The 27,587-nt window shown below is 37.1% G+C and overlaps 1 protein-coding gene and 1 pseudogene across 1 annotated transcript; one reads left to right on the top strand and one right to left on the bottom strand.

Moving 5' to 3' along the window:
• LOC114685699 overlaps positions 1-27,587 on the top strand; it is a 79,503-nt pseudogene that overhangs the window by 35,020 nt on the left and 16,896 nt on the right.
• LOC114685700 (zinc finger protein 883-like) lies at positions 3,048-27,581 on the bottom strand. Its single transcript, XM_037198258.1, has 3 exons — positions 27,552-27,581; positions 6,954-7,084; positions 3,048-5,637 (listed from the first exon to the last, which is right to left on the bottom strand). Exons 1-3 carry the CDS (start codon positions 27,579-27,581, stop codon positions 4,008-4,010), a joined length of 1,791 nt encoding a protein of 596 aa, XP_037054153.1. The 3' UTR covers positions 3,048-4,007.

Here is a 27,587-nt window from a genome sequence, read left to right as displayed (position 1 = left end):
ATTGAATGAAAAATGGGTTAAGACAGAAACAAGGAAACTAAAGACTTTTTAGAATTCAATAAAAATAAATATACATCACATTCAAACTTATAGTACACAATGAAAGCAGTATTAACAGACAACTTCATAATACTAAATGCCTACATGAAAGAACTGGAGAAACTTCATACTAGCAATTTAACAGCACACTTGAAAATCTAGAACAAAAAGAATAACACCCAAGAGGAGTAAGTGGCAAGAAATAATCAAACTGAGGGTTGAAATCAATAAAATAGGAACAAAGAGAACAATACAAATACTCAATGAAACAAAGAGTTGATTTTTTTAAAAAAAATCAACAATATAGACAAACCCTTATCACAACCGATTAAAAGATGTACAGAAAATATCCAAATTAACAAAATCAGAAGTGAAAAGAAGGACATAAAACACATACACTGAGAAAATCCAGAGAATCATAAGGACATACTTTTTAAAATTCCACCAAACTGGAAAATCTAAAAGAAATGGAATTTTCTATAAGTACTACTTAGCAAAGTTAAATCAGAATGAGATAAGCTATTTGGAGAGAACTATAATCCCTAGTTAAATAGAAGCAGTCATTAAAAGTCTCCCAACAAAAGAAGAAAAAAGAAAAAAAAAAAGTCCAGGGCCAGATGTTTCTTTAGACTTTCAAAAAGTTAAGACCAGTACTCCTTAAATTATTCCATAAACTAGAAACATAAGGAGCATTGCTCAATTTATTTTTTGAACTACAGTTACCTGGATAACTCAACCACGTAAAGGTGCAGCAAAGAAAGAGAATTACAGACCAATTTTACTAACGAACATAGATGCAAAAATACTCAATAAACTACTTGCAAGCCAAATCCAATAACACTTCAAAAGTATCATCCACCATGATCAAATAGGCTTCATTCCAGAGATGTGAGGATGGTTCAATATTTGAAAATCAATAAATGTAATCTACCATATAAACAAACTGAAAGAAAACACACAATCATCTCATTAGATGCAGAAATGGCCTTTGACATACTCCAAAGCCCCTTCTTAATAAATTCTAGAGAGATTAAGGATACAAGTGACATAACTCAATGTAATAAAGGCAGTTTACAGCAAGCCTATAGACAACATCAACTTCAATGGAGAGAAACTCAAAGCTATTCCACTAACATCAGGAACAAGACAAGGTTGGCCTCTCCCCATACCTATTTAATAGTACTTGAAGTCTTAGCTAGAACAATAACACAACTGAAAGAGATCATGGGGATACAGATTGTGAATGAAGAAGTCAAAGTATTATTTGCAGATGATATACATATACATAATGTATATAATATGCATAATATACATAAATGACCCTAAATTTTCCACCAGGAAACCCTACATCTGATAAACACTTTCAGCAAAGTGACTGAATACAAGATTAACTCAAAATAATCAGTAGCCCTCTATCCATAAATGACAAATGGACTGAGAAAGAAATCAGAGAAACAACACCTTTCACAATTATATAAAAAAGTATAATATATTTAGAGTGTAACTCTAACCAAGCAAGTGAAAGACTTGTATAATAAACACTTAAATGTCTTTCAAGAAATTGAAGACACTAGAAGATGTAAATCTTTCCTATGCTCATGGGTCAGTAGGAATAACATAGTAAAAATGGCCATCCTACCAAAGGCAATCTACACATTCAGTGCAATCCCTACTAAAATTATCACACAATTGTTCATAGACATTGAAAGGAAAATTCTCATCTAATATGGAAACACACACATACAACACAGAAAAAGAATAGATAAACCATCCTGAACAATAAAAGAACTGCTGAAGGTCTCACCATTCCTGCATTCAAGTTGTACTACAGAGCTATAGTAATAAAAACTTCAAGGTATTGGCATAAAAGGGATATATTGAACAACAAAATCAAATTCAAGAGCCAGACATAAATCCACACACCTATGGACACTTAATTTTTCTAACAAAGACAGAAATACACAATAGAAAAGAAATATCACATTCAATAAATGGTGGTGGTCAAACAATGTCTGCACATAGAAGAATACAAATAGATTCATACTTAGCATCTTGTAAAAAACTCAAGTATAAGTAGATCAAAGTCATCAACATAAAACCAGGTACACTAAATCTGATGGAAGAAAAAGTGGGGAATAGCACTGAATGCATTGGCATAGGAGATGACTTTATGAACAGAACACTGATAGTGCAGGCACTAAGATTAACAAATGGCATTCCATGAAACTGAAAAGCTTCTGTAAGGCAAAGGATACCATCAACTGAACAAAGTAGCAGCTTATAGAGTAGGAAAAGATTTCCCCATCTCCAATCTGAGAGAGGTCCAAGAGACCAAGCTACTTGGAAATCACTGTGTAGTATAAATGGGCCTCAAACTCACTATTCTCTTTCCTTAGATACTGCCTGAGAGACATAGTAAAATAACAACTTAATAGTAAATGACACTTTAATGGTTGCTTCACAACAATGTCAACAGTAATAACATCTTTGTATCTCTAAACACTAAGACTAAAACTAAAACACAGTCTTGTGGCTATAACTGTTATGAGCAAATCAACTTTATCCATAAAATAAAACTGAGAAGCAAAATGTATAAGTATATTTCACTACGGTTGGAAATTGCACCAAGGTAACAACAACAACAACAACAACATCAACAACAACAAAAAACCCAAAAACAAAACTATAGTCACCTGAAATACTTTAAAAATCATTTTTATTATATTGCATGTATGTGGACATGCACATGCCACAATAAATATATAGAAGTCAGAAGACAACTTTGTGAAGTCAATTTTCTCTTTTCATGTTTAAGCGCGTTCTGGGGATCAAACTCAGGTCATCAGGCTTGTTTGGTGTTAAAAATAAGTGGTGCTAGAGATGGCTCATCAATAAAGAAAACTCTTTATTCATCAAGAGGACCTGATTTTGTTTGTCAGCACCACATCACATGGATCCTAACAGCTTGCTACTGGGGTTTGAACAATACTCCTCTAACCTCTGTGGTCACCAGTAAGTGTTTGCAAACTATACACTTTAGGTTTACTTTTTATTTCCTCAACATTTAATTTTCAAATAAGCCTACACCGGTATCTCTGTGTAAATGTTTCACAGCTTCAATGCATTTCTTCGGGTTCTCTAAAGTGGAATTTTTAAGGTGTAATGAAGCACCAATCTGACACTTAAAAAGCTTCCTCTCTAATTTCAATTTTCTGGTGTAAAACAAGTTTGGAGGAACAATTAATGGGGTCAGCACATGTATGATAAAACTTTCCTGGGAAGATGCAACATAGAGATGCATCTACTTACACAAAAATGGGAACCAACAACAGACATAACTATGATGCCACTGAAGTCAATCTTCTTGAGCCAAGAAATTTTATTGGGGTCACTACCAGGAATGTGGGGAAAGAGTTGCTTACAAAAGTCATGAAACTCAAACCCAGCATGGGATACAGCTTATGAACCCTGGACTTCCAGAGCATACGTGCAGGCATATTTACAGGCTGAAGAGTGTCTTTTCTTGGTGGTTCATTTCATTTCATTAGAGCCTCTTTTAAGCAGCATGCTTAAAAGCATGGTCTGAGTTTCTTCATGGGAGTTATGTATGGCTAATCCTATCAGTTTCAGGGACTTCCTGAAGTTATACAGAGGTGCTACTTCCTTTTTAATCAGCTTCTCTTCAGCACAAAATGTTTCAGTCTCCAAGGAACTACTGCACTATAGCACATTTTTCAGGCTTCTCCATTTTGGACTTGTATGTAGTATTTGAGGTTGGAAAAAAATGTTTTAATGAAAATTTTTTTACATTGTCACATTTTCAGAATTTTTTCTCAGCATAATCTCTTGATGTTTTCTATGAGTTGAACATTACTTAAAGGCCTTCTCGTTTCTCATGTTCATAATGATACTCTAGTGTAGAGAATGCAGAGGTCTCTAGTGACAGCTTTGAAAAGGTATATGCCACATTATTTACTATGGAAACTTTTCTGCCCAGTACAAATTTTCTGATATTTTCTTAGACCTGAGAAGGGAGTGAAGACTTTGCAATTTTCACTACATTTGAAAGGGTGCTCTCCTATATGACTTCTCTGATGTTTCTTAAGAGTTGAGAGACACGAAAAAGATTTCTCACATTCACTACATTTGTAAGGTTTCTCTCCTGTATGAATTCTCTGATGTTTTCTAAGATCTGAGGACAATATAAATGATTTCTCACATGTACTACATTGGTAAGGTTTGTGTCCTGTATGAATTCTATTATGTATTCTAAGATATGAGCCACATGTAAAGGATTTCTCACATTCAGTACATTTGTAACATTTCTCTCCTGTATGAATTCTTTTGTGCATTCTAAGATTTGAGCTGCATGTAAAGGATTTCTCACATTCACTGCATTTATAAGGTTTCTCTCCTGTATGAATTCTTTGATGTCTTCTAAGATTTGAGCCACATGTAAAGGATTTCTCACATTCACTGCATTTGTAAGGTTTTTCTCCTGTATGAATTCTCTGATGTATTCTAAGTTCTGAGCCACAAGTAAAAGATTTCTCACATGCACTACATTTGTAAGGTTTCTTTCTTCTATGAATAATCTGATGTTGTCTAAGACCTGAGCCACATGTGAAGGTTTTCTCACAAGCACTGCATTTGTATGGTTTCTCTCCTGTACGAATTCTCTGATGTATTCTATGATCTGAGCCATGTGTAAAGGATTTCTCACATTCACTACATTTGTAAGGTTTCTCTCCTGTATGAATTCTCTGATGCTTTCGAAGTCCTGACCCACATGTAAAGAATTGCTCACATATGCTACATTTATAAGGTTTCTCTCCTGTATGAATTCTCTGATGGGATCTTAGGTATGTCAGCTGGCTAAAGCATTTGTGACATTCACTGCATATATATGGTTTCTCTCCTGTGTGAATATTCTGATGTTTTCTAAGATATGAGCCACTGGTAAAGGATTTCTCACAATCACTGCATTTGTAAGGCCGGTCCTCAGTATGAGTTTTATAATGGTCTTTAACTTGATACAACTGATAAAAGCCCTTGCCACATTTTTTACATTTGTAGAGGTTCTCTCTGGAATGGATTTTTTGATGTCTACTGAAGCTTGAGTAGTCCCAGAAACATTTTCCACATTCCATGCATTGTTGTGCTTTCTCTCCACTAAGGATTTGTTTCCACATGAGTTTATGTTTAGAGTCAAATGATTTATCATACTCTGCATTTCTGTGTTCTTTCTTCCCAATATGCATTCTTTGATTTTGACTAATGATGGAACACAAATTTAAACATTTCCCACAGCCTTTATGTTTGCAGGGGTCTTCTCCAATGTTCCCAATTCTATGTCTGTTTAGGTTTGATGAATCAATAGAGGCTTCCATGCTGTTTCCACATCTGTACTCACTGCAGTTTTCTGTGATATCACTTGTGCTGTAAGATGTACACTTGGAGGATTCATGAATCATTTTTCCAAGTTCACTACATTTATGAGACTTCTCTTGAATATTCATAAACTCGTAGACAATGTGCTTTGAGCCTTGATCCAAGACCTTCTCATGATGTTTCCCTGGAAAATAAGCATAAATTGGGCTAATGGGCATTGGTTCAATAACTAATGTATCCTTAATTTCTCAAAAACAAGAAAACTAGCAATTCATAGGAACAGAGCGCTCAATAGAGGTCTTTTGTGTTTCTCTATCATTAAGTGAATGCTCAAAAGAACTACCACCTTAATTTCCATCAAACTTCAAGGATCAATAATAGCCTTTTCATTGTTATCTAAACTGCATACCTTGCAGAACGTAGTACGTGATTGAGCAATAATGTACTTTGAGATAGAAATTCTTTGAATAACAATATGTAGGATGTTCCTTTGTTTTCTTGTTTATATTTATGAGAGAGAATCACACCGTATAGCCTTGGCCAGCTATGAACTCACTACACACAGAACTCACCAGAACTTCTTGCTTCAGTTTTCATAGAGGTAGGATTAAAATCATGTTGTGCTAGGAATAAATGTAGGAACCACATTTCAAAATAAATGGAAAGATTAAACATAAACAACATGCTTACCACAATCACCTCTTTATTGTAAAACCTCTCTATTTTTTAAAAATCAGAAATAGGCAAATAGTTTAATATAATAGTAAAATCAAAACATTTCAATTACTAAATGTACTTCAATGAATTTACTTTTTCTGAATATTCAATTTTCCCTTTGAAGGTTTCATTATAAACGAGATAAAAGTGCTGGAGAAACTGTGAAGTATACAGCATTGGTTGCTCTTGCAGAGAACAGAGAAGAAGGAAACACCATGAAAAACTTGCATTTATTACTAGAATCTCTCTTATTTCTGGTAGTCTCTAAACATTCCAGAGAGTTTACATATGCACAAAGTAGGTAAATAGAAAAGATTAGTCAAGAATCCTACAATGAACTGGGCGGCAGTGGTGCACACCTTTAATCCCAGCACTCAGGAGGCAGAGCCAGGCGGATCTCTGTGAGTTCAAGGCCAGCCTGGGCTGTACAGAGTGAGATCCAGGAAAGAAACCCTATCTCAAAACAAAACAAAACAAAACAAAACAAAAAAAAACCCAAAAAAACAAAAAACAAAAAAAGAATCCTACAAGGAAAGTATTCTTAAAAAAAAAAAAAAGCGTTAGGCAGTGTGTGCAGTGATGGTGCATGCCTTTAATTCCAGCACTTGGGAGGTAAAGCTAGGCAGATCTCTTTGAGTTTGAGGCTAGCCTGATCTACAGAGCAAGATCTAGGACAGGCACCAGAACTACACAAAGAAACTGTCTCAAGAGTAAAAAAAGAAAGAAAGAAAGAAGGAAGGAAGGAAGGAAGGAAGGAAGGAAGGAAGGAAGGAAGGAAGGAAGGAAGAAAGAAAAAAGAAAAGTACTTACCTACAAAGACTAAATTGCTGTAATTCTCCAACATCACATCAATGTACAAATCCCTCCAAGCAGACTCCAGGCATTCCCACTCCTCCTGGGAGAAGTCTACAGCCACATCCCTGAATGTCAGCAGACCCTGTAAGAAAAATTATCCATTCACCATGTGCTGCTGGACAAAATGCTTTCTTTTTATGCCAATTTTAAACAAACTAAAGCCATCTGGGAGGAGAGAACCTCAATTAACTAATTGTATCCATAAAATCAGGCTGTAGGTAAGCCTGAAAGGCATTTTCTTAATGAGTGATTGATGGGGCATTGCCCAGCCCATTTGGTTGGTGTCATCCCTGGGGCTGGTGCTCCTGGGTTCTATAGGAAAGCAACCTGAGCAAGCCAAAGGAGCAAGCCATCAACCACCCTTCACTCCATAGCCTCTACATGAACTCCTGTCTTCAGTTTCCTGTCATTTGAATTCCTATCTTGATTCCCTTAGATGATGAAAAGTGGTATGGAAGTGTGAGCCAAATAAACTCTTTCCTCCCCAAGTTGCTTTGGCCATCATGGTTAATCACAGCAATAGTAACCCTAACTACATCAAGCTGGTACCAGGAGTGGGGTATTACTGTGACCAACATGATCACGTTGCTTTTGAAAGGATTGTAAAAGGACTTTGGAACATTAATCTAGAAAAGCCATTGAGTATTCAGAGCTCAGTGAGCTGTTTTGTAGTTACTTGAAAGATGTAAATTTTGAAAACAATATAGATGATTGAGGCCTGGCTTGTGACGTTTACAAGAGAAGCAAAGATTGTTCTGGCCTTTTCTGTGAAGGATCTGTGTTATCTGGTTAGTTGGAGTTAAAGAATCAGCTATGATTAAGAAGAGACTAGAACCACCAAAGTAAAACCTTTGCTTTGTTGGGACAATGGATGCTGGTTAGCTATGGGTAAAGAATCGGCAGCCGTGATTGAGAGATAAGCATCACTGAGGTAGGATCTTCTGGGAAGTGATTCCTCAGGGTCAGCACACAGAAGCTGTGTTCTAGAAGCTGCCAAGGTTCTTTATCATGCTGTTAGTTGAATATAGTGAGGTAAAGAATCCCCTAGGTGGTACTAGTTATGAAGGCATGAGGGGTCATGGAGAGTGGCTAAGGCTTGGCACTGTGTGGCAGGTCTGGACTTCCTGAAGAGGGACCAGGAGAGGCTACTGGTTAAGGTACAGCCCAGTTTCAGCAAAGGACACCAGGATTTTGGGAGATTCTAGTATTAAGGGATGACCACCAAGAACAGCAACAGTCTTGGAGTAAAACCTGCCAGAGTTTAGAAGACAAGCTGTGTGTGGTGCAGGTAGAGCCAGAAGGAGCCACACTCCTTGGAGGAACCTAGAAGTTCATGAGTGAATCCCAGATTTTAGACATTAAGTTATTTATGTTGTTGGAATTTTGTTTTCCTGTGATCAAATGGCAAGTCTGCACTGATTCTTCCTTCTTGAAGGAAGTATTTCACTTTTTTTTTTATTTTACAAGAGCCCACATTTGAAAGACTGAATTTGTAAGGAAATTTTAGGTTTTAAAACAGATTTTGAATTGTTAAAGAGATTGAATTTTAAAGTATTTGAATTTATAGAGATCATGTGCCTTTTTAAGTTTCTAAAATGTTTTATATTTTGGTGTTGATATTAATATGTGATCTTGGGAATAAACAAGAAAAGAAAGGTTGAGGCTTAACAGTGATGTGTTTGTGTGTCAAATTCACAAGGGATCAGTTTTACTGGCTAGTTTTATGCCAACTTGACATGAGCTAGAGTCATCAGAGAGGAAGGAGCCTCAGTTGAAAATACAGGATGCCATAATTAGACTACAGACAAGCCTCAGAACACTTTATTAATTAATGATTGATAGGAGAGATCCCATTCCATTGTGCACGGTGTCTTTCTTGGGCTGGTGGTCCTGAGTTCTACAAGAAAGTAGGGTAAGCAAGCCATGAGGAGCAAACTAGTAAGCAGCACCCCTCAACAGTCTCTGTGTGAGCTCCTGCCTCCAGGTTCCTTCCCTGTTTGAATTCCTGTCCTGACTTTCTTCTATCATGAACAGTGATATGGAAGTACAAGACAAATAAATCCTTTCTTTCCTAAGTTGCTTTGGTCATGATATTTAGTTACAGAAAATAATTAACTATAACTAAGACACTAGGTAAAAGAGACTTAAGGAATTAGAGACAGTTTTGTGATATACATGAGGCATGACAATTATTCAAAGATAATAATTTCCTAGAGGGTAAACAGAGATGGGTCAGCAGTCAAAAGTACTAGCTGCTCTCCCAGAGAACACAGGTTAGGTTTCCAGCACACACATGGCACCAAACAAGTGATTCTAATCCAGTTCCATGGTATCCAATTCTCTCTTCTGAACTCTACACACAGGAGGCACATAAAGCACTCATACATACATTCTGGCAAATACATTTACATCCATAAAACAAACAGGAAAGTAAATTGTATTAAAAGATACTTTCAGACAACTTCCTGAATAGAACACCATTAGCAGAGACACTGAGATTAACAATTAATAAATGGAACCTCATGAAACTGAACAGTTTCTGTAAGGCAAAGGCTATTGTCAATAGGGCAAAATGGCAGACTACAGAATGGGCAGAGATCTTCATCAACCCCACATCTGACAGAGGGCTGATTTCCAAAATATACAAAGAATGCAAGAAACAAGATATCACAAAACAAAATAATCTAATTTTTAAAATGGGGTACAGATCTAAATAGAGAATTTTCAACAGAAAAATCTCAAATGGCTAAGATACACATGAAGAAAAGCTCAACATCCTTAGCATCAGGGAAATGCAAATCAAAATGACTCTGAGATACCATCTTACACCAGTCAGGATGGCTAAGATGAAAAACACTAATAACAGTTTATGGTAGAAAGGTGGGGAGCAAGAGGAATGCTCCTCCACTGATGGTGGGAGTGCAAACTTATATAGTCACATTGGAAATCAATATAGCAGTTTCTCAGAAACTTGGGAGTCAATCTACCTCAAGACCCAGTTATACCACATTTGTGCATATACGCAAAGGATGCTCAACTGTAACACAAAGACACTGGCTTTACTATGTTCATAATAGCATTATTCATAATAGCCAGTACCTGGAAACAACCTAGAATGGATAAAGAAAATTTTGGTTCATTTACACAGTAGAGTTTTACTCAGCTGTTAAAAACAATGACATCAGGAAATTTGAAGGCAAATGGACATAACTAGAAAAAAAGGTCATCCTTAGTCAGAAAGAAAATCACGGTATGTACTCACTCATACGTGGATATTAGCTGTAAAGGATAATCATGCTACAATACACACCCCAGACAGGCTAGGTAATAAGGAGAGCTCAAAGGATTCATGAATTTCCCTGGGAAGGAGAAACAGAAGAAATCTCCTAGGTACACTGGGAATAGGTGGGGATGGGAACATGAGGTTGGAAGGGGGAGAGTACTAAAAGAGAAGTCTTAATATGGTGGGCATTTGGGGGTCTAGTAGAAACCTGGTACAAGGGAAACTCCCATGAATCTACAAGGATGACCCCAGCTAAGACTTCTAGCAATAGTAGATATGTAGCCTGAACTGGCATTCTCCTGTAATCAGATTCATGACTACCCCAGTTGTCTTCAGAGAGCCTTCATCCAGTAACTAATGGAAACAGATGCAGAGACCCACAGCCAAGCACTGAGATGAGCTTGGGGAATCCTGTTGAAGAAAGGAAGGATTGTAGGAGCTATGCAGGTCAAGGTCATCACTAGGTAGTCCACATAAGCAACTAACTTGGGCTCACAGGAGCTCACAGGGTCTGAACAGACAGCTAGGGAACCTGTATGGGACCAACCTAGGCCCTCTACATATGTGAAAGTTGTGTAGCATGGTCTACTTGGAGGACTCCTAGGAATGGGAGCAGGGCCTATTCTTAATGTTTTGGCTGGCTTTTAGGAACCTATTCCTCATACTAGGTTGCCTTGCACAGTCTTAATAAAAGGGGAGGAGTTTAGTCCTACCTCAACTTGATAAGCCATGCTTTGTTGACATCCATGGGAGATCGGCCACTTTCTTAACAGAAACAGAGGAGTGGATGGGGGGAAAGGGTTGGTAGAGGGAGGGAATTGGAGAAAAAAAGAAAAATAAAGGAAAAAAAATTTCTAGAATACGCATACCTTATATACTATTTTTTTACTTTTATGAAAAGAGAATGACCTAACAATCTTACATATATATGGAATATAAAATACACATTTTAGTTGTACATGCAGGGATGTACCTTTCTGAAGGGTATGTTGGTATCAAACAGGATCCCAATGTCTCATCTCAGATAGAAAAGTTACGATAAGAAAAACTGTGCTTCCAAATGCTGCAACTGTCAATGCTGCTCACATATGGACAACAGATCAATTCTGTCTGAAACCAGGCCTTAACTAACTCTAATCTAAAATGCTCAGTTGGGATGTTGTGGACCAGGTGCAAAGATGCACCCTTTGTAGAACAGAGACAGAATGTGGAAGAACTAAAGTCAGAGACTTGATTTTTAACAGTACTGTAATAACATTGCATAGACCACATGTTCTAAATAACACACAGAATCAAATAACTTGTGAGGTTATGTTATGAGAATATTTTGACAACCATGAAATAAGAACAAGAAAATCAGTGTTAGACAATGTTAATATTGTCTAAACTTTTTGAAAGACACAAGTCTATTGATGTAACCAACCATCTTATTAAATAAGAAACACAGAAACAATGTAAAAGAGAAAGCCAAGAGGTCAGAGCTCAGAGCTAAAATCTCACCCTTCTGCCTGCAGTGTCCCAGCTTCCCAAAAGAGACCTATTTCCTGTCTGTTCGTCTATTTATAGTACTTTGTTCTGCCTTCTCATTGGTTGTAAACCCAAACACGTGACTGCCTCGTCACTGTCTGAATGTACAGCCCCCTAGGTCTTAAAGGCATATGTCTCCAATGCTGGCTGTATCCCTGAACACACAGAGATCTACGGGATTAAAGGCATGTGCCACCACCACCACACTCTTGCTATGGCTCTAATAGCTCTGACTCTGGGCAACTTTATTTATTAACATACAATCAAAATCACATTTCAGTACAATTAGATTACCACCACATTTCCCCTTTTCTATTTTAATAAAAAGAAAAAGAAAGCAAAAGGTTATAACTAACAAAAGAAAAACTATATACAAAAGTACAGTAACTATATACAATATATACAAATAATAAATAACTAAACAGGTATTTGACAAATCAGAGAAAGTAATTCCATTATCTATCCTATTTTGGTAAATCCAAGATGTATCTAATGTACTTTCTATCCTAATTAATTTTCAACTATAATGAACTAATCTTCAACCATAACTAACTAATCTTCAACTCCCTCAGAGACCCAAGAAGGGAATAATATTAGCTAACAAAAATAAAAACAGGAAGTGCATGCAGGCAACTTCCAAAAAATTTGTGAGTTGACAGAAACAGCCAGCTGTCTGGGCAGTCACCTGAGGTTTCTCCGCAGTGTTGGGGCATCATCTTCAGCCTATAGGCTTAGTGTATCTGACAGATACATTTGTGATGTAGGATGTACACAAGGTCAACAGTTCAACCTCACATTGGGTGAGAGCACTCCACGTACCAGAAACACCTGAATTCCACTAGTGTCCTGCCATGATTCAGGATTTTAAATTCTGGAAATTGTTGACAGTTTTTAAATTCAGCTGTCCATTCTTCTTGGCTGTGTATATATGGCTTCATCTCAGCATCCCCTTCTTCTCCACATCCCTCTATTAAATGCCAGTCTACTTTCGAGAGGCAAGAACTTTCAGCTGCTGTTCCATTGCACACCAGAAGCCATCGGCCCTCTGCCTGTTAAGCTGCCTTTGAAGAAAAGGGCACCGTACCTTTTCCGGATGCAAAGGCCACTTCAGGGATGGGGCCATATTGTTCTGGCCTCAGAAGATGCCTTTTGATAAAGCCATAACCACACTTGTTTTGGCAAGAATCAGTAGTCCCTTGTTTCGTGTTCTGTCTGTCCATTTTGTCCTGTTGATTCGAGGATACTTTGTTGTCTAGTGGCTAACTTTTGCCACAATGAAAGTTGACTCTATATGCAGTTTCTTCAATGCCCATATTTTCTCTGAAGTCGATTGGTACTGCCAGGAGCCGACATGTGTCAAAAAAGAAAAATTTTCTAAGTTATTAAAACATTTTAAATGCCATATTCTGTAGATCTCTGAAAGGTTTGAAGATGACCTATCTAAAACATCTCTGCTCAATTTTTAAAACATATCTAATATGACTACAAGTTCTATTGTAATGTCTAACTACTAACTTTCATTTCATTATATCCTAATAGTTGGTAATAATAACATTCAAGGATCAGAAATTTGCATTACATTGTTAAATGAATGGTATAAATACAATTAGAAATATACATATAGCATTTTCTAACAATATCAGTTTCAAATTTGTATACAATATAAAACAATCCAATCCAATGTAAAGTATTTAAAACTAGTAATTGTCTTTTTCTTTCTTTTCTTTCTCTTTATTTTATTTTATTTTTTTAAAATAAGAACCTTAAATCTAATCTCCTTTGCTTAGCCTTTTTCCTAACCCTTGACAACAACTTGTAACCAACCCCCCTAAATACTGAAAATTATCCCAGACCCAAAACCCATTAAAAAGACCAAAAAACCACCCGCCCCACACCACCTCTTTGGGAATGTGGGCGTCGTATTCTTAAAATTGCTTCCTGCTGGGTATGGGCGAAGTTTTCTTTATCCTGAAAGAAAAATTTTAGGTTAATTGTCAAATTCCAGGAAAGGTAAATATATCCTTCATTATCCAGCCTGTGTATAATGCCAAAGTTCAGGGTTTATCTCAAGTCCTTATTCAAGTAGCCTTTGAGACTGGATCATCTTAGTCATCTCAAAATTGCTCTGAGCACCTTGTAGTTCAAAGCTGATCTGTGGATGATGTTTGTCAGCTTAATGATATTATTATTGTCCACGTGGAATTGTTGTTGTTGTGGGGCCCCATCTTCTTTCTGGAGACTTCAGTTGATGTTAGGCCTGGCCGCGATTTCCTGCAGAAAATTGATAAGAGACTTGAACACAAAAACATATATATGCAGCTAGCCTTTTTTCTAGAATTAGTTAGTACTCTATATGACCATTCATATCTTAACAAAGTCTAAAATGTATATGTATATTAATCTTGTAAATTTTGATATAAAATTTATACTCTAAGAAAAGTTTAAAGAATCAGAATAGAATCAAAAGAGTTGAGATTAGTAATAGAATAGTCCCTTAATTAATTTTGCTTTTGTCCTGTACCATAGTAGAAGATGGCTCTTTTATTCTGGCATGATACAGGGAGTTTGCATTTTCCTTTTAACAACATGCTTGATTTTAAAGAAGGAGAGAGCCATTCTCCAACTCCAAAGTCAGCTTTAAATTTTAATTGAACTAGGACTATTAGAAGACTAATAGTGTTAAATCTTTAGAGAAAAGCAGAAACAAACATTTAGGAAGACATAAAATTTTTTTTAGATAATATATACCCATACACCGTTTCACTCAGTTTCTTGGGATAGATGATTTGTCCCTTTTCTTCAGTTGTCTCATTTGTCCAGTGTTCTTCAGATTCCTTAACGTTCATTCTCCTAAAAGACAAAAACAAAAACCTTTCCCCAAGACTAATTTTGGGGATGTTTCCTTTTGACAAGTTATTATCTGATTAAATAAAAAGGCATGTGTTATTGATACAAGTTAGTTTAAATTGGATGTTCATGCTGGTTGATGAACTATCACCTCCTCTAATTAAGAGGTCTCTCTTGTTCAAATCGAACCTTTATCAAATTTGATGGTACCCACAGCTTATCTTCTCCTGTAGAAACAAAAGCAAAACCTCGTCCCCAATGTAATACATACCCTGGTTTCCATTCTGAGGTCAGCACATCCTTAAAGTATATAGGCTGATTTAATTCTGTAGTTTTTTCTATTATCCAATGTCTCTCTGCAGCTGTTGTTCCTTTCTCATTGGCATTCAGAAAATTCAAAGTTAGAAGAGCATTATGCAGTCTATTTCTGGGGGTTTTTGTTACCCATTTCTGTTTATTTAGCATATCCTTTAGAGTTCTGTTTGATCTTTCTATAACTGTTTGACCTGTAGGATTATGTGGTATGCCTGTAATATGCTTTGTATTGTAATAAGCAAAAAACTGTTTCATTTTAACAGAGACATATGATGGAGCATTGTCAGTTTTGATTTGTGCAGGTATACCCATGATGGCCATAACTTCTAGCAAATGAGTGATTACAGAATCAGCTTTTTCAGAACTCAAAGCAGTTGCCCATTGAAATCCTGAATAAGTATCGATAGTGTGGTGTACATATTTCAATTTTCCAAATTCTGCAAAGTGAAACACGTCCATCTTCCAGATTTCATTTCTCTGAGTACCCTTTGGGTTACATCCTGCTGGTAATGGCGTTTGATTGTAGAAGGAACAAGTAGGACATTTCTTTACTATTTCTTTGGCTTGTTGCCAGGTTATGGAAAAATCCTTTTTTAAGCCTTTACTATTGACATGATGTTTTTTATGAAATTCTGAGGCCTCCAGCACATTTCCTATCAATAATTTATCAATCTCATCATTGCCTTGTGCTAGAGGGCCTGGCAGACCAGTATGGGATCGAATGTGAGTTATATATAAAGGATGACTCCTTTTCCTGATTGTATCTTGTAATTGAATAAATAGTGAAGTTAATTCTGAAGCATCAGGGATAAATTCTGCAGTCTCAATATGTAACACCACTCTTTCAGCATACTGAGAGTCAGTTACTATGTTGAGAGGTTCTGAAAAATCCATTAATACCAACAAAATAGCATACAATTCTGATTTTTGAACTGAATTATACGGACTTTCAACCACTTTACTCAAATTTTCTGATTTGTAACCTGCCTTTCCTTCTTTGTTGGCATCTGTATAAAATGTACAAACTCCAGATATGGGTTTTTGCCATACAATTCGAGGCAAGATCCAATCAGCTCTCTTTATAAGATCAATTCTATTGCTTTTGGGATATTTGCTGTTAATTTCTCCCAAAAAATTACTGCAAGCTCTTTGCCAAGGTTTGCTTTCTGTCCATAATTTTTCAATGTCCTCCTTAATTAATGGTACGACAATTTCTGCTGGGTCTATGCCTGCTAATTGACGAAGTCTCAATTTTCCTTTGTAAATCAAGTCAGAGATTTTTTCCACATAAGTTTTTAATTTTTTATTTGGTTTATTTGGTAAAAATATCCATTCCAATATAATATCTTCCCTCTGCATTAATATTCCAGTAGGAGAACGCCTAGAAGGTAAAATAACCAAAATGCAATCCAGCTTTGGATCAATACGATCCACGTGTCCTTCATGCACTTTCTTTTCTACCAAGGCCAATTCTTTCTCAGCTTCAGGTGACAATTCTCTTGGACTATTTAAGTCCTTGTCACCTTCTAAGGTTTTGAGCAAATTAGTCAGTTCATCATTTTTTACCCCAACAATAGTTCATAGATGAGAAATATCTCCAAATAATCTTTGAAAGTCATTAAGAGTCTGTAGTCTATCTCTCCGAATTTGCACCTTTTGGGGTCTAATTTTTTGTAGCTCTATTTTATATCCTAAATAATTAATAGAATCTCCTATTTGTATCTTTTCAGGAGCAATTTGTAATCCCCAGCAAGGCAAAATTTTCTTTACTTCTTCAAACATTATTTCTAAAGTATCTGCATTTGAGTCAGCTAGTAAAATATCATCCATATAATGATAAATTATAGATTTAGGAAATTTTTTACGTATCACTTCCAATGGGACAGAGTTGGGCTATTCAACATTCCCTGTGGGAGGACCCTCCATTGAAATCTTTTAACCGGTTGAGAATTATTATAAGTAGGCACTGTAAAAGCAAATCTTTCTCTGTCTTCTTCTTGTAAGGGTATTGAAAAGAAACAGTCTTTTAAATCAATAACTATGAGAGGCCATCCTTTTGGTAACAGAGTAGGCAAAGGCATCCCAGATTGTAGAGAGCCCATTGGCTGAACTACTTTGTTAATTGCTCTAAGGTCTGTTACCATTCTCCATTTACCAGATTTCTTTTTAATAACAAATACAGGAGAATTCCAAGGGCTGGTTGATTCTTCAATATGCTGAGCATTTAACTGTTCTTCTACCAGCTCTTCTAAAGCCTGGAGTTTCTCTGTTGTTAAAGGCCATTGCTGGACCCATACAGGCTTGTCTGTTAACCATTTTAAAGGTAGAGCTGTTGGTGTCTTTGGAAGATCATCAGTTATTGTGCCCTGTTCTTGTATAATATGGATGGCTGGTGACCACTCATTAGAACAATATCTTCTAATATTTCTCTCAGTAACATGTGCTAGTTTATGATTTGTTTCTGAGATTGGAGGGATGTTAATCTGAGTATTCCATTCTTGCAACAAGTCTCGACCCCACAGGTTCATAGTTATGTTAGCCACATATGGTTTTAATTTTCCTCTCTGTCCTTCTGGACCTATACATTCGAGCCATCTTGCACTCTGTTTCACCTGAGATAATGTCCCAATTCCTAACAGTTGAACATTTACCTCCTGAAGAGGCCAAGTTGGATGCCAAAATTCTGGTGCAATTATGGTAACGTCCACACCTGTGTCTACCAGACCAGACAACAAAGCACCATTTATTTTTATTGTTAATTTTGGTCTTTGTTCATTAATAGAAGTTTGCCAAAAAATTTTCTTTATGTTTTCTCCTGAATTTTCTATTCTCTCTGTTTCATCATCCTGACCAGCATGATTTATTCCAATAGGCATTTGGTTATTTAATCGCTCAGAGCAGGGATTTCCTCTATGGCTGCAGGAAAGGTTTGAACTGGATTTGCAACCGGGGCCTGCGTGAGGCCCCTCTGGGAGTTTCCCGAAGACTGAGGCAAAGGATTACCCTGTCTGTCCTTTGTTGATCTACATTCGTTGGTCCAGTGTTTTCCCTTACCACACCTTCTGCATACTCCAGAAGGAAGGGGCATTCTGTTGCCATTGTTCCTTGAAGAAACATTTTTTTTAGGAATGACCTGTCTACAGTCCCTTTTCAAATGTCCTTGCTTTCCACATCCAAAACATCTAACACTCCTCAAACCTTTTGAAATTACTTCTCCTACCCACGTATCATCATGCTCATCAACCTCAACATTAATTGTTTCTCTAATCCAATCTTCCATAGGTGCAGATCTTGCCCTTAATGGCTTGATTATTCTTTTGCATGCTGCATTTGCATTCTCAAAGGCCAAAGATTCAATTATTGCCTTACCAGCTTCTGAATCCGAGACCATTCTCTTTACTGCTGAAGCCAGTCTTTGTAAAAAATCTGTAAAAGACTCTTTTGGGCCTTGCTTCACCTTTGTAAATGACTCAGATTTTTTTCCTGGTTCCTCAACTCTGTCCCATGCATTCAAGGCTGCCGTTTGACATAAAATTAGGGTTTGGACATCATATAAACATTGTGTTTGTACTGAAGCATATTGGCCTTCTCCAATAAGCTGATCCTGGCAAACTTGTATTCCTTTATCCCTCCATTGTTTTTCTATGTTTTTAGCCTCCTCCTTAAACCAGGTCAGAAATTGAAGTCTCTGGCTGGGTTCCAGAACACCTTGTGCAAGGTCCCGCCAGTCCTGTGGTATTATCCTATTATATGTTGACCAAGAGTTCAACATTTGCTTTACATATGGGGAATGCATGCCATAAGATACTATTGCCTCCTTAAACCTTTTTAAATCCAACATTTCAATTGGAGCCCAAATATTTTGTGTAGCCATTTGATCAGGCATCTGCTGTACGGTTACAGGATAAATTAAGGGTGACTGTGTGAAAACAGGCTTTCTTTCTGCAACCTTATGATCCCGACTTGAAACAACTTCACTGTTAATTTCTTCTGTCTGAATTTTTACAGGTTTAACAAGTTCTTCTAAAGCTGTTATCCTGGCACTTAAATTGACTATCTTTTTAAATATTAAAATGTGGATTAGCATAGTGATAAGCTGCATAATTCCACCAATACTAATATTATATAGTTGTTCCATTGTCAGACTGCCTAAAATTTCGAACAAAAACCAATTTTCTTCCAATGTACACATAAAACCCATTTGTTTTTTAATGTGGAAAAAATTCTCTTTTAGATAGTTTCCTTTAAAATATCTGATATGTTATGACTTACCAAATCTGCATAGAACAGTAGAAATCCGAGGGGATTTTCAAAGCAGCCACCTAGTGTCCCAGTGTAAATCCAGAGAGAGAGAGAGAGAGAGAGAGAGAGAGAGAGAGAGAGAGAGAGAGAAAGAGAGAGAGAGAGAGGGAGGGAGGGAGGGAGGGAGGGAGGAAAGAGAGAGAGAGAGAGAACGCACAAGAAAGCGTAGCCGGCTAAAGCTTAAATCCAGCCACGTGTTCCCTCTTGTGCCGAGTCAAGGCTTGGGTCTGGCTTCCTTAAGCTCCGACCATGTGTGTTGGCTTTACAGGCAGGGCCCTGTTCGGCAGGGCAGGTCTGAGTTGTTTGTAACACCTGTAACACCGGCTTTCAGCAAGCAGGATTTAAGCAAGCAGCTCACCGATAGTCCAGCCTGAGCTCAAGCAGACCTAGACCCAGGCTAAGAAGCCGCCGCTCGGACTAAGAAGCCGATTGCCGCTGGCCGCCGCCGGCCGCCGCCGGCCGTCTGCTGCCCTTGTGGGAAAGCGGACCTGCTGCCAAGCCAAGCGGTTTTTAATGGATTCTTGTCACATTGGGTGCCAGATATTGATGTAACCAACCGTCTTATTAAATAAGAAACACAGAAACAATGTAAAAGAGAAAGCCGAGAGGTCAGAGCTCAGAGCTAAAATCTCACCCTTCCGCCTGCAGTGTTTCAGCTTCCCGAAAGGGACCTATTTCCTGTCTGTTCGTCTATTTATAGTATTTTGTTCTGCCTTCTCATTGGTTGTAAACCCGAACACATGACTGCCTCGTCACTGTCTGAATGTACAGCCCCCTAGGTCTTAAAGGATATGTCTCCAATGCTGGCTGTATCCCTGAACACACAGAGATCTATGGGATTAAAGGCATGTGCCACCACCGCCACACTCTTGCTATGGCTCTAATAGCTCTGACCCCCGGGCAACTTTATTTATTAACATACAATCAAAATCACATTTCAGTACAATTAGATTACCACCACACAAGTCAATACAGATGAGTACCACTTTCACAAAATCAGTATGTGGTTTTGCTACAAAATAGTTACAGAAATGTATAAACAAATGGCCTAAGTGACAATGCATTCAGAAATAGAAAGCTCTCTTGTGATCAAAATTAATGTATTATTTTGTGAGAATGATAATAACCATTAATTTTCAATATACCATCATTCATGAGATTGGCTCAACTGAAAATCTGAATCACATAATTTCAATTCTATTCATTTCTTCAATATTGAGCTCAATCATTTAAGAGGATTTTAGGTTGCATAGACAAATATCATTTATGATATTTCTTTTATTTTTCTGATAATAGAAGGTGCAACGTCATATACTGGCTCATTGACAAATGTTCATCAGAAATGTAAACTTGGAAATTTACATTGAGGTGGATTAGTGGTAAAGGGACTTGCTGTTCTTTCAGAGAGATTTTTCAAGTTTATTTCTCTCTATATGCAAGGCAGCTCACTGCAGTGCCCAACTTCAGTCCCAAGGTTTTGGTGCCAGCCTAAGGACTTTATGCTCATCATGTACTCAGGTAGCACAGATGAATACCCATAAGCTAAATAAAATTTTTAAAGAAAGAAATGTCAACTTGTCCATTTCAACCTCATCAGAATCTCTACCTGAGTAATATAGTAGCTTCAGGGAAAGAAAAACACGGGGTGGGGGAGCTTTTCTCCTCCAAAAGAAAAGAATACAATCATTAAAGGGGCAATTGTTTATGCTTGAAAATTGTGATTTATGCACAGCACAAAGTCAACACTTTTTAGAAAATTCTAATGATATATTCCACATCATGCAATAGAAAGTTGGGGCCAGAAATGCTCACATAATAGTACCCGCTCTGAAGAATAAAACAAAAGAAAAAGAGGAAATACTGATACATTAAGAACTTACCACTGAGCATTGGAATTAAGAGAATAATATGTACATGAACTCTTGTCAGACAAATAGATTTCAGGAGTACAAAAATACCCATAGGTATATCATCACTATGTGATATCAAATGCCATAGAAATAAATCAGTTTACTGCTAACTACATCTCCTCAAGTGGAAGCTACATATTCTTTCTGTCATCTATACTTTCTACAGTGCTAAAATATTTAGTATTAGGATTCAAGACAGTGAGTCTCTGTTTCTTCTAAGTCTACTTCTCCATAAATTGCTCAGTAATGCCATTAAAAAGTTCCAAGTATTTGCATGCCCATGCTCATAAGACTATTTCTGGAAACCTTACCTGTTTCATAAAAGACCTAAAACCAATAGGTTAGGTGATTATTAATCATAACTTCCATGAGGAAAAGTAGACTCTTCATCTTTGTGAGTTTATTATTGTAGGTACTTGTTACAATAACAGAAAGCTTGTTGATAAAATTTCAAATAATTTGACTTTTACTTTACTGGATTCTTAAATGTTTATAAGTCCATAAATATCCTTTGGGTGATGTGCTCTATAAGTTATTTAGAAACAGCCATTTTTCCTCTTCTTGTCTTTTGGGTTTGTGAGGTTGAATATAACAGCACATTTCTCCAAATGCTTTGGACATTGTTCCCAGTGTTACATAAACCATGGAATCACTCAGGCTGGGCTAAGCAGCAGGAAATATTATATTGTCTCTGAGTGAACACCAAACACTGCTGATCGTTATTTTCCATACCACTGAATGCATTCTTAATATGCATGACCTGGTATATAACCAGCAGATTTGAGGAGAAACATCTTCTTATGTGGGGGATTCCCTGTCTGTGCATCTCTTTTGTCTGGTACTCTATGCCACTCATTCTAGGAAGGTTAGCCTTTGAGAATCTCATTTTTCTCTCATCAACAACCTCTTTACCATCTCACAGAAGGCAATTAGTTTATTAGATTTAATTTGAATTTATTTATTCTTCTCTCATACAATACATTCTGACTGGTTTCCCCTCCATCCACACCTTCCAGCCCCACCCCCACCCCAGAGCCATGCCTATTCCATTTCCCCTGAGCTATCCCTCCCAGGAATACCAACTGAACACAGAATAACAAGTTACAATAAGACTAGGCACAATCGCTCATATCAAGGCTGGACAAAAATTCTTAATTATCACATACATCTTAAGAAACACACAAAGCATTAATTGCTATTTCTTCTCAATAATGATTATTTCAAAGTTAATATCATTTTTCAATGTAACGATACATTTGTCTCTACAATGGATCACTTTCCTTTTTCTTCTTTCTCTTCCTTTTAACCAAAGAAAGAAGAAAGGAGGGGGAGAATAGGAAAGAAGGGAGAGAGGAAGGAAAGCAGGTAGAGGAGGATGATTAATAAGGGAATTGGCTCATACAATTATGCAAGCTTTGACTGAGACATGATAGGTTGGAGACCCAGGAATACAAGGACCATGGCTTACTTTAAGTCTAAAAACTTGAATGAAGGAAGCTGATGGTGTAGCTGTTCCAAAAGCTGAAGAGCTAAGGAATCAGAAAGGGCCACTAGTGTAAGTTCTGGAGGACAACAGCCAGATAAATGTATGTTCAGATGTCAAAGAGCAGGAAAAACATATTCCTCCTTCAAAGAGGTAGGAAAGAGAGAGAGAAATAATTGTAAAGTTTTAATTTTCTTTGCTTCTTTGTTCTATCCTGGCCAATAGCCAATTGAATAGACCAACTCCTAGAAGTATTCAAGATGATATTCTTTCTTTTTACTTACTTCTATATATTATTCTTATCTAAAGTTTCTAGTGAAGAAGATGCAATATTATCAGCTTGGATAAAGAGTTTTGACAATATCATGTACAGTTACTTATGAACTTACTTTGTTAAAGTATATATTTCTAGTCTTGACATTTATTTCTAATAATTCCATTTCTTGGTATTTACTCAAAGGAAATAAAAGCATAGTGCTGACTCGGAGACTTGTGTATAAATATTCTTAATGACTTTATTGGTACTAACACAAACTATAAATAATCTAAATAGCTGGGTAGTGGTGGCTCACTCATTTAATCCCAGCACTTGGGAGGCAGAGGCAGGTGGATCTCTGCAAGTTTGAGGCTAGCCTGGACTACAGAGAGAGTTCCAGAACAGCCAGGCTACACAGAGAAATCCTGTCTTGAAAAACCAAAACTCAACATCATTATCATCATCATCATCGTCATCATCATCATCTAACTGTACTTTAGCAGATAACTGCATAAATATGTTATAGTGCATCTATAATGCTTTTTGTATGCTGTGTTTTCTGTACTTAACATCTGACACATTAAAAAACTGTGTGAATTTCACACACATAGTTAGAAAACTAAAAGTGACACAAAAAGCATATATTGTCAGGTTTGATTCAGAAGAAGTCAAACTTTAAAAAAATTTACCTGTGATGTTCAAATTCTGAGCCATGTCTACCTACATCCAGAAATACTAAAAAGGGTGAATGAGAAATTTGATGGAGCTTTTTCTATCTATGGAGCTCTATCACAGAAATATTACCAATTGTTGTGGCTGTGGTCACATAGGCATGTACATTTAGCAATTCTCATCTAACACATTTAAAATCTAAATCTATACTAATTTCTGTTAGTGCATTGTACCTGAATAATATTCATTTTAAAAATCTATGTCAGGCCGGGCGGTGGTGGTGCACGCCTTTAATCCCAGCACTCGGGAGGCAGAGGCAGGCGGATCTCTGTGAGTTCGAGGCCAGCCTGGGCTACCAAGTGAGTTCCAGGAAAGGCGCAAAGCTACACAGAGAAACCCTGTCTCGAAAAACAAAAAAAATCTATGTCAGTACTTAGAAGCATGTCTAATTCACTGTATAATAATACTACATAATAAATACATTTTATAATATATTTTATATAATAAATCATACATAAATAATATAATGATACACATAATGTGTGAAGAGTACATTTTCTATATACATAATTCTTTTTCCAGAACCTATAGGATGTGGCATGAATACCTTGTTCTTGATATCTGAATAAACTCCAAAGTTTGGTTTTCTTTTAATTGGGAGGGCAATTTAAATGGATATATTTTGTCTCTTGTCTATCAGATAATATAATTTATAATAAAATTTTTAGTAACAATATTTATTAAATAATTCAGATGACTTAGCACTGACTTTTGCCATTATATGCTCCTGTAAAATATTTAAAAACTGCCAGGCGGTGGTGGCACACACCTTTAATCCCAGCATGGGGAGGCAGAGCCAGGCGGATCTCTTTGAGTTTGAGGACAGCCTGGGCTACCAAGTGAGTTCCAGGAAAGGCGCAAAACTACACAGAGAAACCCTGTCTCAAAAAAACAAAAAACAAAAACAAAACAAAAAAATTTTAAAACTAACAATGCTCCTGCATACATTGCCAAGTCTTTTCAGGAATTTTTGCCAACAGTCTGATATAACCCATAACACATGTGTTCCATGTAATCCTCAGGGCCAGTCTTTCATGGAAAGAGCTGATGGACAACTTAAACATTATTTAAAAATAAAGCTTCCCCTTAGTGAGTGGAAGCCTAACCCTTTGGTGGCTCACTGAGTATGTGTTCTATTTTCCTTTGGAGATGATCTTGCATCTGTTTTCTCTCCTACCCCCAAACTGGAAAACCACTTACTTGCTCTCCAAATTTCAGGCCATACTTATTTTCAACACTTTTATCACCATGTTTATTCATTTAAAAATATAATGTTGCCCTTTATTCCAAATAAAGGGTGAAGGTAGAATGAAAGGCATAATTCCAGCATAAAGAAGAAAGAAAGAATGAAAGAAAGAATGAAAGAAAGAAAGAAAGAAAGAAAGGAAGGAAGGAAGGAAGGAAGGAAGGAAAGAAGGGAATGAGTTGGGCCAGGTGGTGGTGGCACACACCTTTAATCCCAGTACTTGGGAGGCAGAGGCAGGTGGATCTCTGTGAGTTTGAGGCTAGCCTGGTCTACAGAGAGAGATCCAGGACAGACTTCAAAAGCTACACAGAGAAACCCTGTCTCGAACCTCCCTCCCAAAAAATTTTAATTTGGGCAAAGATGGCCTTATTGCTGTAAAGCATTTTTGGCCCCCTCCAAAACAATTCAGGGTCACAGTTATTTGGAGAGATGTTATGTCAGGCCAACTGAATGGCCTGACTTCAATAATTCACTGGAGTCAGGGCTGTGGTTTTTGTTTTGTTTCCCTCGAGGTGCTGAATAGTCAGTGTAGATACCTGAAAGACTGACTTGACCTGTGAAAGATGGGAAAAGAGGTTCCAATGCATGTGCAGAAGCTACACCTGAAGAAAAGAAAGAGAATGGAGTGACCGAGTCATCAAACCAAAAGAACAAGTTCTCCCTAGCAACGATGACTCAGATAAAGAAATGAATGACCGAGGAAAAGAGTTGGTGAAATCTCAGGGGAAGGGTATGACTGCAGAACTGCTGGGTTTGCTATCTTTCTCTGTTGAATGCACCTGTTATTGCTGAGACAGAGTGCACTTATGTACCCAATCCTCTTGTGCTTCCTTTTGTTAATTGGGAAAGAGAATAACATTCCTGTTGATGACAATGACTATGAGATCTTGCTAATCATACTTTTCCCCCAGTAAAGATTGTCACATGACAATTTAAGTATTGATGTTCGAGGCTTTCATGATAAAATATTAACTATTCAGCATTCCAAGTTAGATAAATTACCCTCTTCCATAGCTCTTATTTCTGCCTGGCTGCAGACATTCACTGCTATGGGTATTACTATACAGTTAAAAACTGACATGATCCAGCTTTTACTAGTAAGAATTTTAAGAAATTCTATTATTGATGGCAAATTCAATATATCACTAGAATCCCTTATAACCAACAATATCAAAGATTTGTAGAATGTACGCATTTTACCCTTAAAAAGCAGCTTTTAAAAAATAAAAAGGGAGCAACTATTCCCTGAGATACTCTTACTTACTTATTTTACTCTTTACTTATTTTAAAATTTTTAAACTTGCCCCAATGGAAACCTAGTACTCAAGCTTCCTGGCATTTTCAGGATGCTCAGCCCTACCTGCAGCCATTGTCCTGTCCCATATAGTATAAAGAACTAGACCCCTGTGTACCAGAATGAACATTTTCAGACACTTTTTAAGCAGTTACCTGGAATCTCAGGACAATCAATGGCAGAAGAAATTGCTGATGCTTTGCAAGATATGGACCCTTGTTCCCGATGGCAAAGCGTCAGCTCGGTGAGAGCTCTTGCATCGAGCACTGCACTTATCATAAGTCTTTTTATGCTTCTCCTAGAATGTTGATAGCTACAAACAAGAATGAATGCCTGAGAACACTCAGTTTTATCTACTATGTTGACTGTTGTTGCTTTAAAAAAATGAAAAAAGGGGAGATGTCAGAACACAGTCAAAAGAATAACACATGGTGAGCAAGCTTTGGGGAACTGTGAGAGAAGCTCCAGGGAAAAAGGCAGAGGGCCTCTTACATCAGGTGCATTTTGTTCCCTGGATTATACTTGGATATGATTTTGTACCTCCTGCAACAAACATTTACATTAAATTAATAAGACATTTATTCTTGTTGGATGTCAGAACATAGCTATAGAACCCAATCTGGTCAGTGTACCCTGAATCTGATATGGCCTTCTGCCTTGTTTCCATGCTTTCCCAGATATAATCTATAGTATGTGCCAGGCAACTATATTTAAACTGGTCTGTCCTGAGGAAGTTCTGGGAAAGGTCTGCTCTGTTAATATTTAGCATGTGCTTACTGACAGTTGTTTACATGTTTTTTTCTGATCTCAAACAACCTTCCTTGAATCATTGCATTCTTTGTTACATTTGTGTATAAAAGAACACTGAAACCGAAGTGTGGTTGTCTACAGCATTAGACTGCAGTCTGCCCCATTCTTTCAGGTCCTCAGATCCCAGGTCCAGCAGACAAGATCTGCTTAGGTTGGCTGAAAAGTTGACACTGACCATCCCTAAATGCATCCCATGTGGCACATGCGACGTTCTTTCCTCACTAACATATAAGGACATAAGTCTATCTTCTTTAGGAATTAGGCACCAATATATTTCATTAATCATCACTTACAATGGAATCTCTTTCCAAACTGCAAGTCTTAAGGCCATGAAAATATATGTCCTCATAGCAATAAACAAGGAAGGACACAATGAGGCATGTCTGTGCTGTGTGGTTGACAAGATTTAAAGACTTAATCTTGATTATCAGAGAAGAAAAAAGAATCATATGCAATAAACACTTCAGGTGAAATTACCAGACAGAGAATGAAGAATCGCATGGTTTCAGTTGTTTTTTCAAATAAATATGGACACAAAACTAACCTGGGGTGCATTTACCACAGATTCAGCCATCTCCCC

The sequence above is a fragment of the Peromyscus leucopus genome, chromosome 22 (assembly GCF_004664715.2).
Source record: "Peromyscus leucopus breed LL Stock chromosome 22, UCI_PerLeu_2.1, whole genome shotgun sequence".
In the NCBI taxonomy this organism is placed as follows: Eukaryota; Metazoa; Chordata; class Mammalia; order Rodentia; family Cricetidae; genus Peromyscus; species Peromyscus leucopus.
This window is presented reverse-complemented; position numbering and strand designations above follow the sequence as displayed.

Bases quoted from the DNA above. Each gene is read 5' to 3' on its own strand.
- LOC114685700 (XM_037198258.1), bottom strand. From the start codon at position 27,581: ATGGCTGAATCTGTGGTAAATGCACCCCAG. The intron at 7,085-27,551 runs GTTAGTTTTGTG...TTTTTCTTACAG, and splicing joins CTGTGGTAAATGCACCCCAG to GGTCTGCTGACATTCAGGGA. The intron at 5,638-6,953 runs GTACTTTTCTTT...AATGCCCATTAG, and splicing joins AATTTAGTCTTTGTAGGTAA to CCCAATTTATGCTTATTTTC.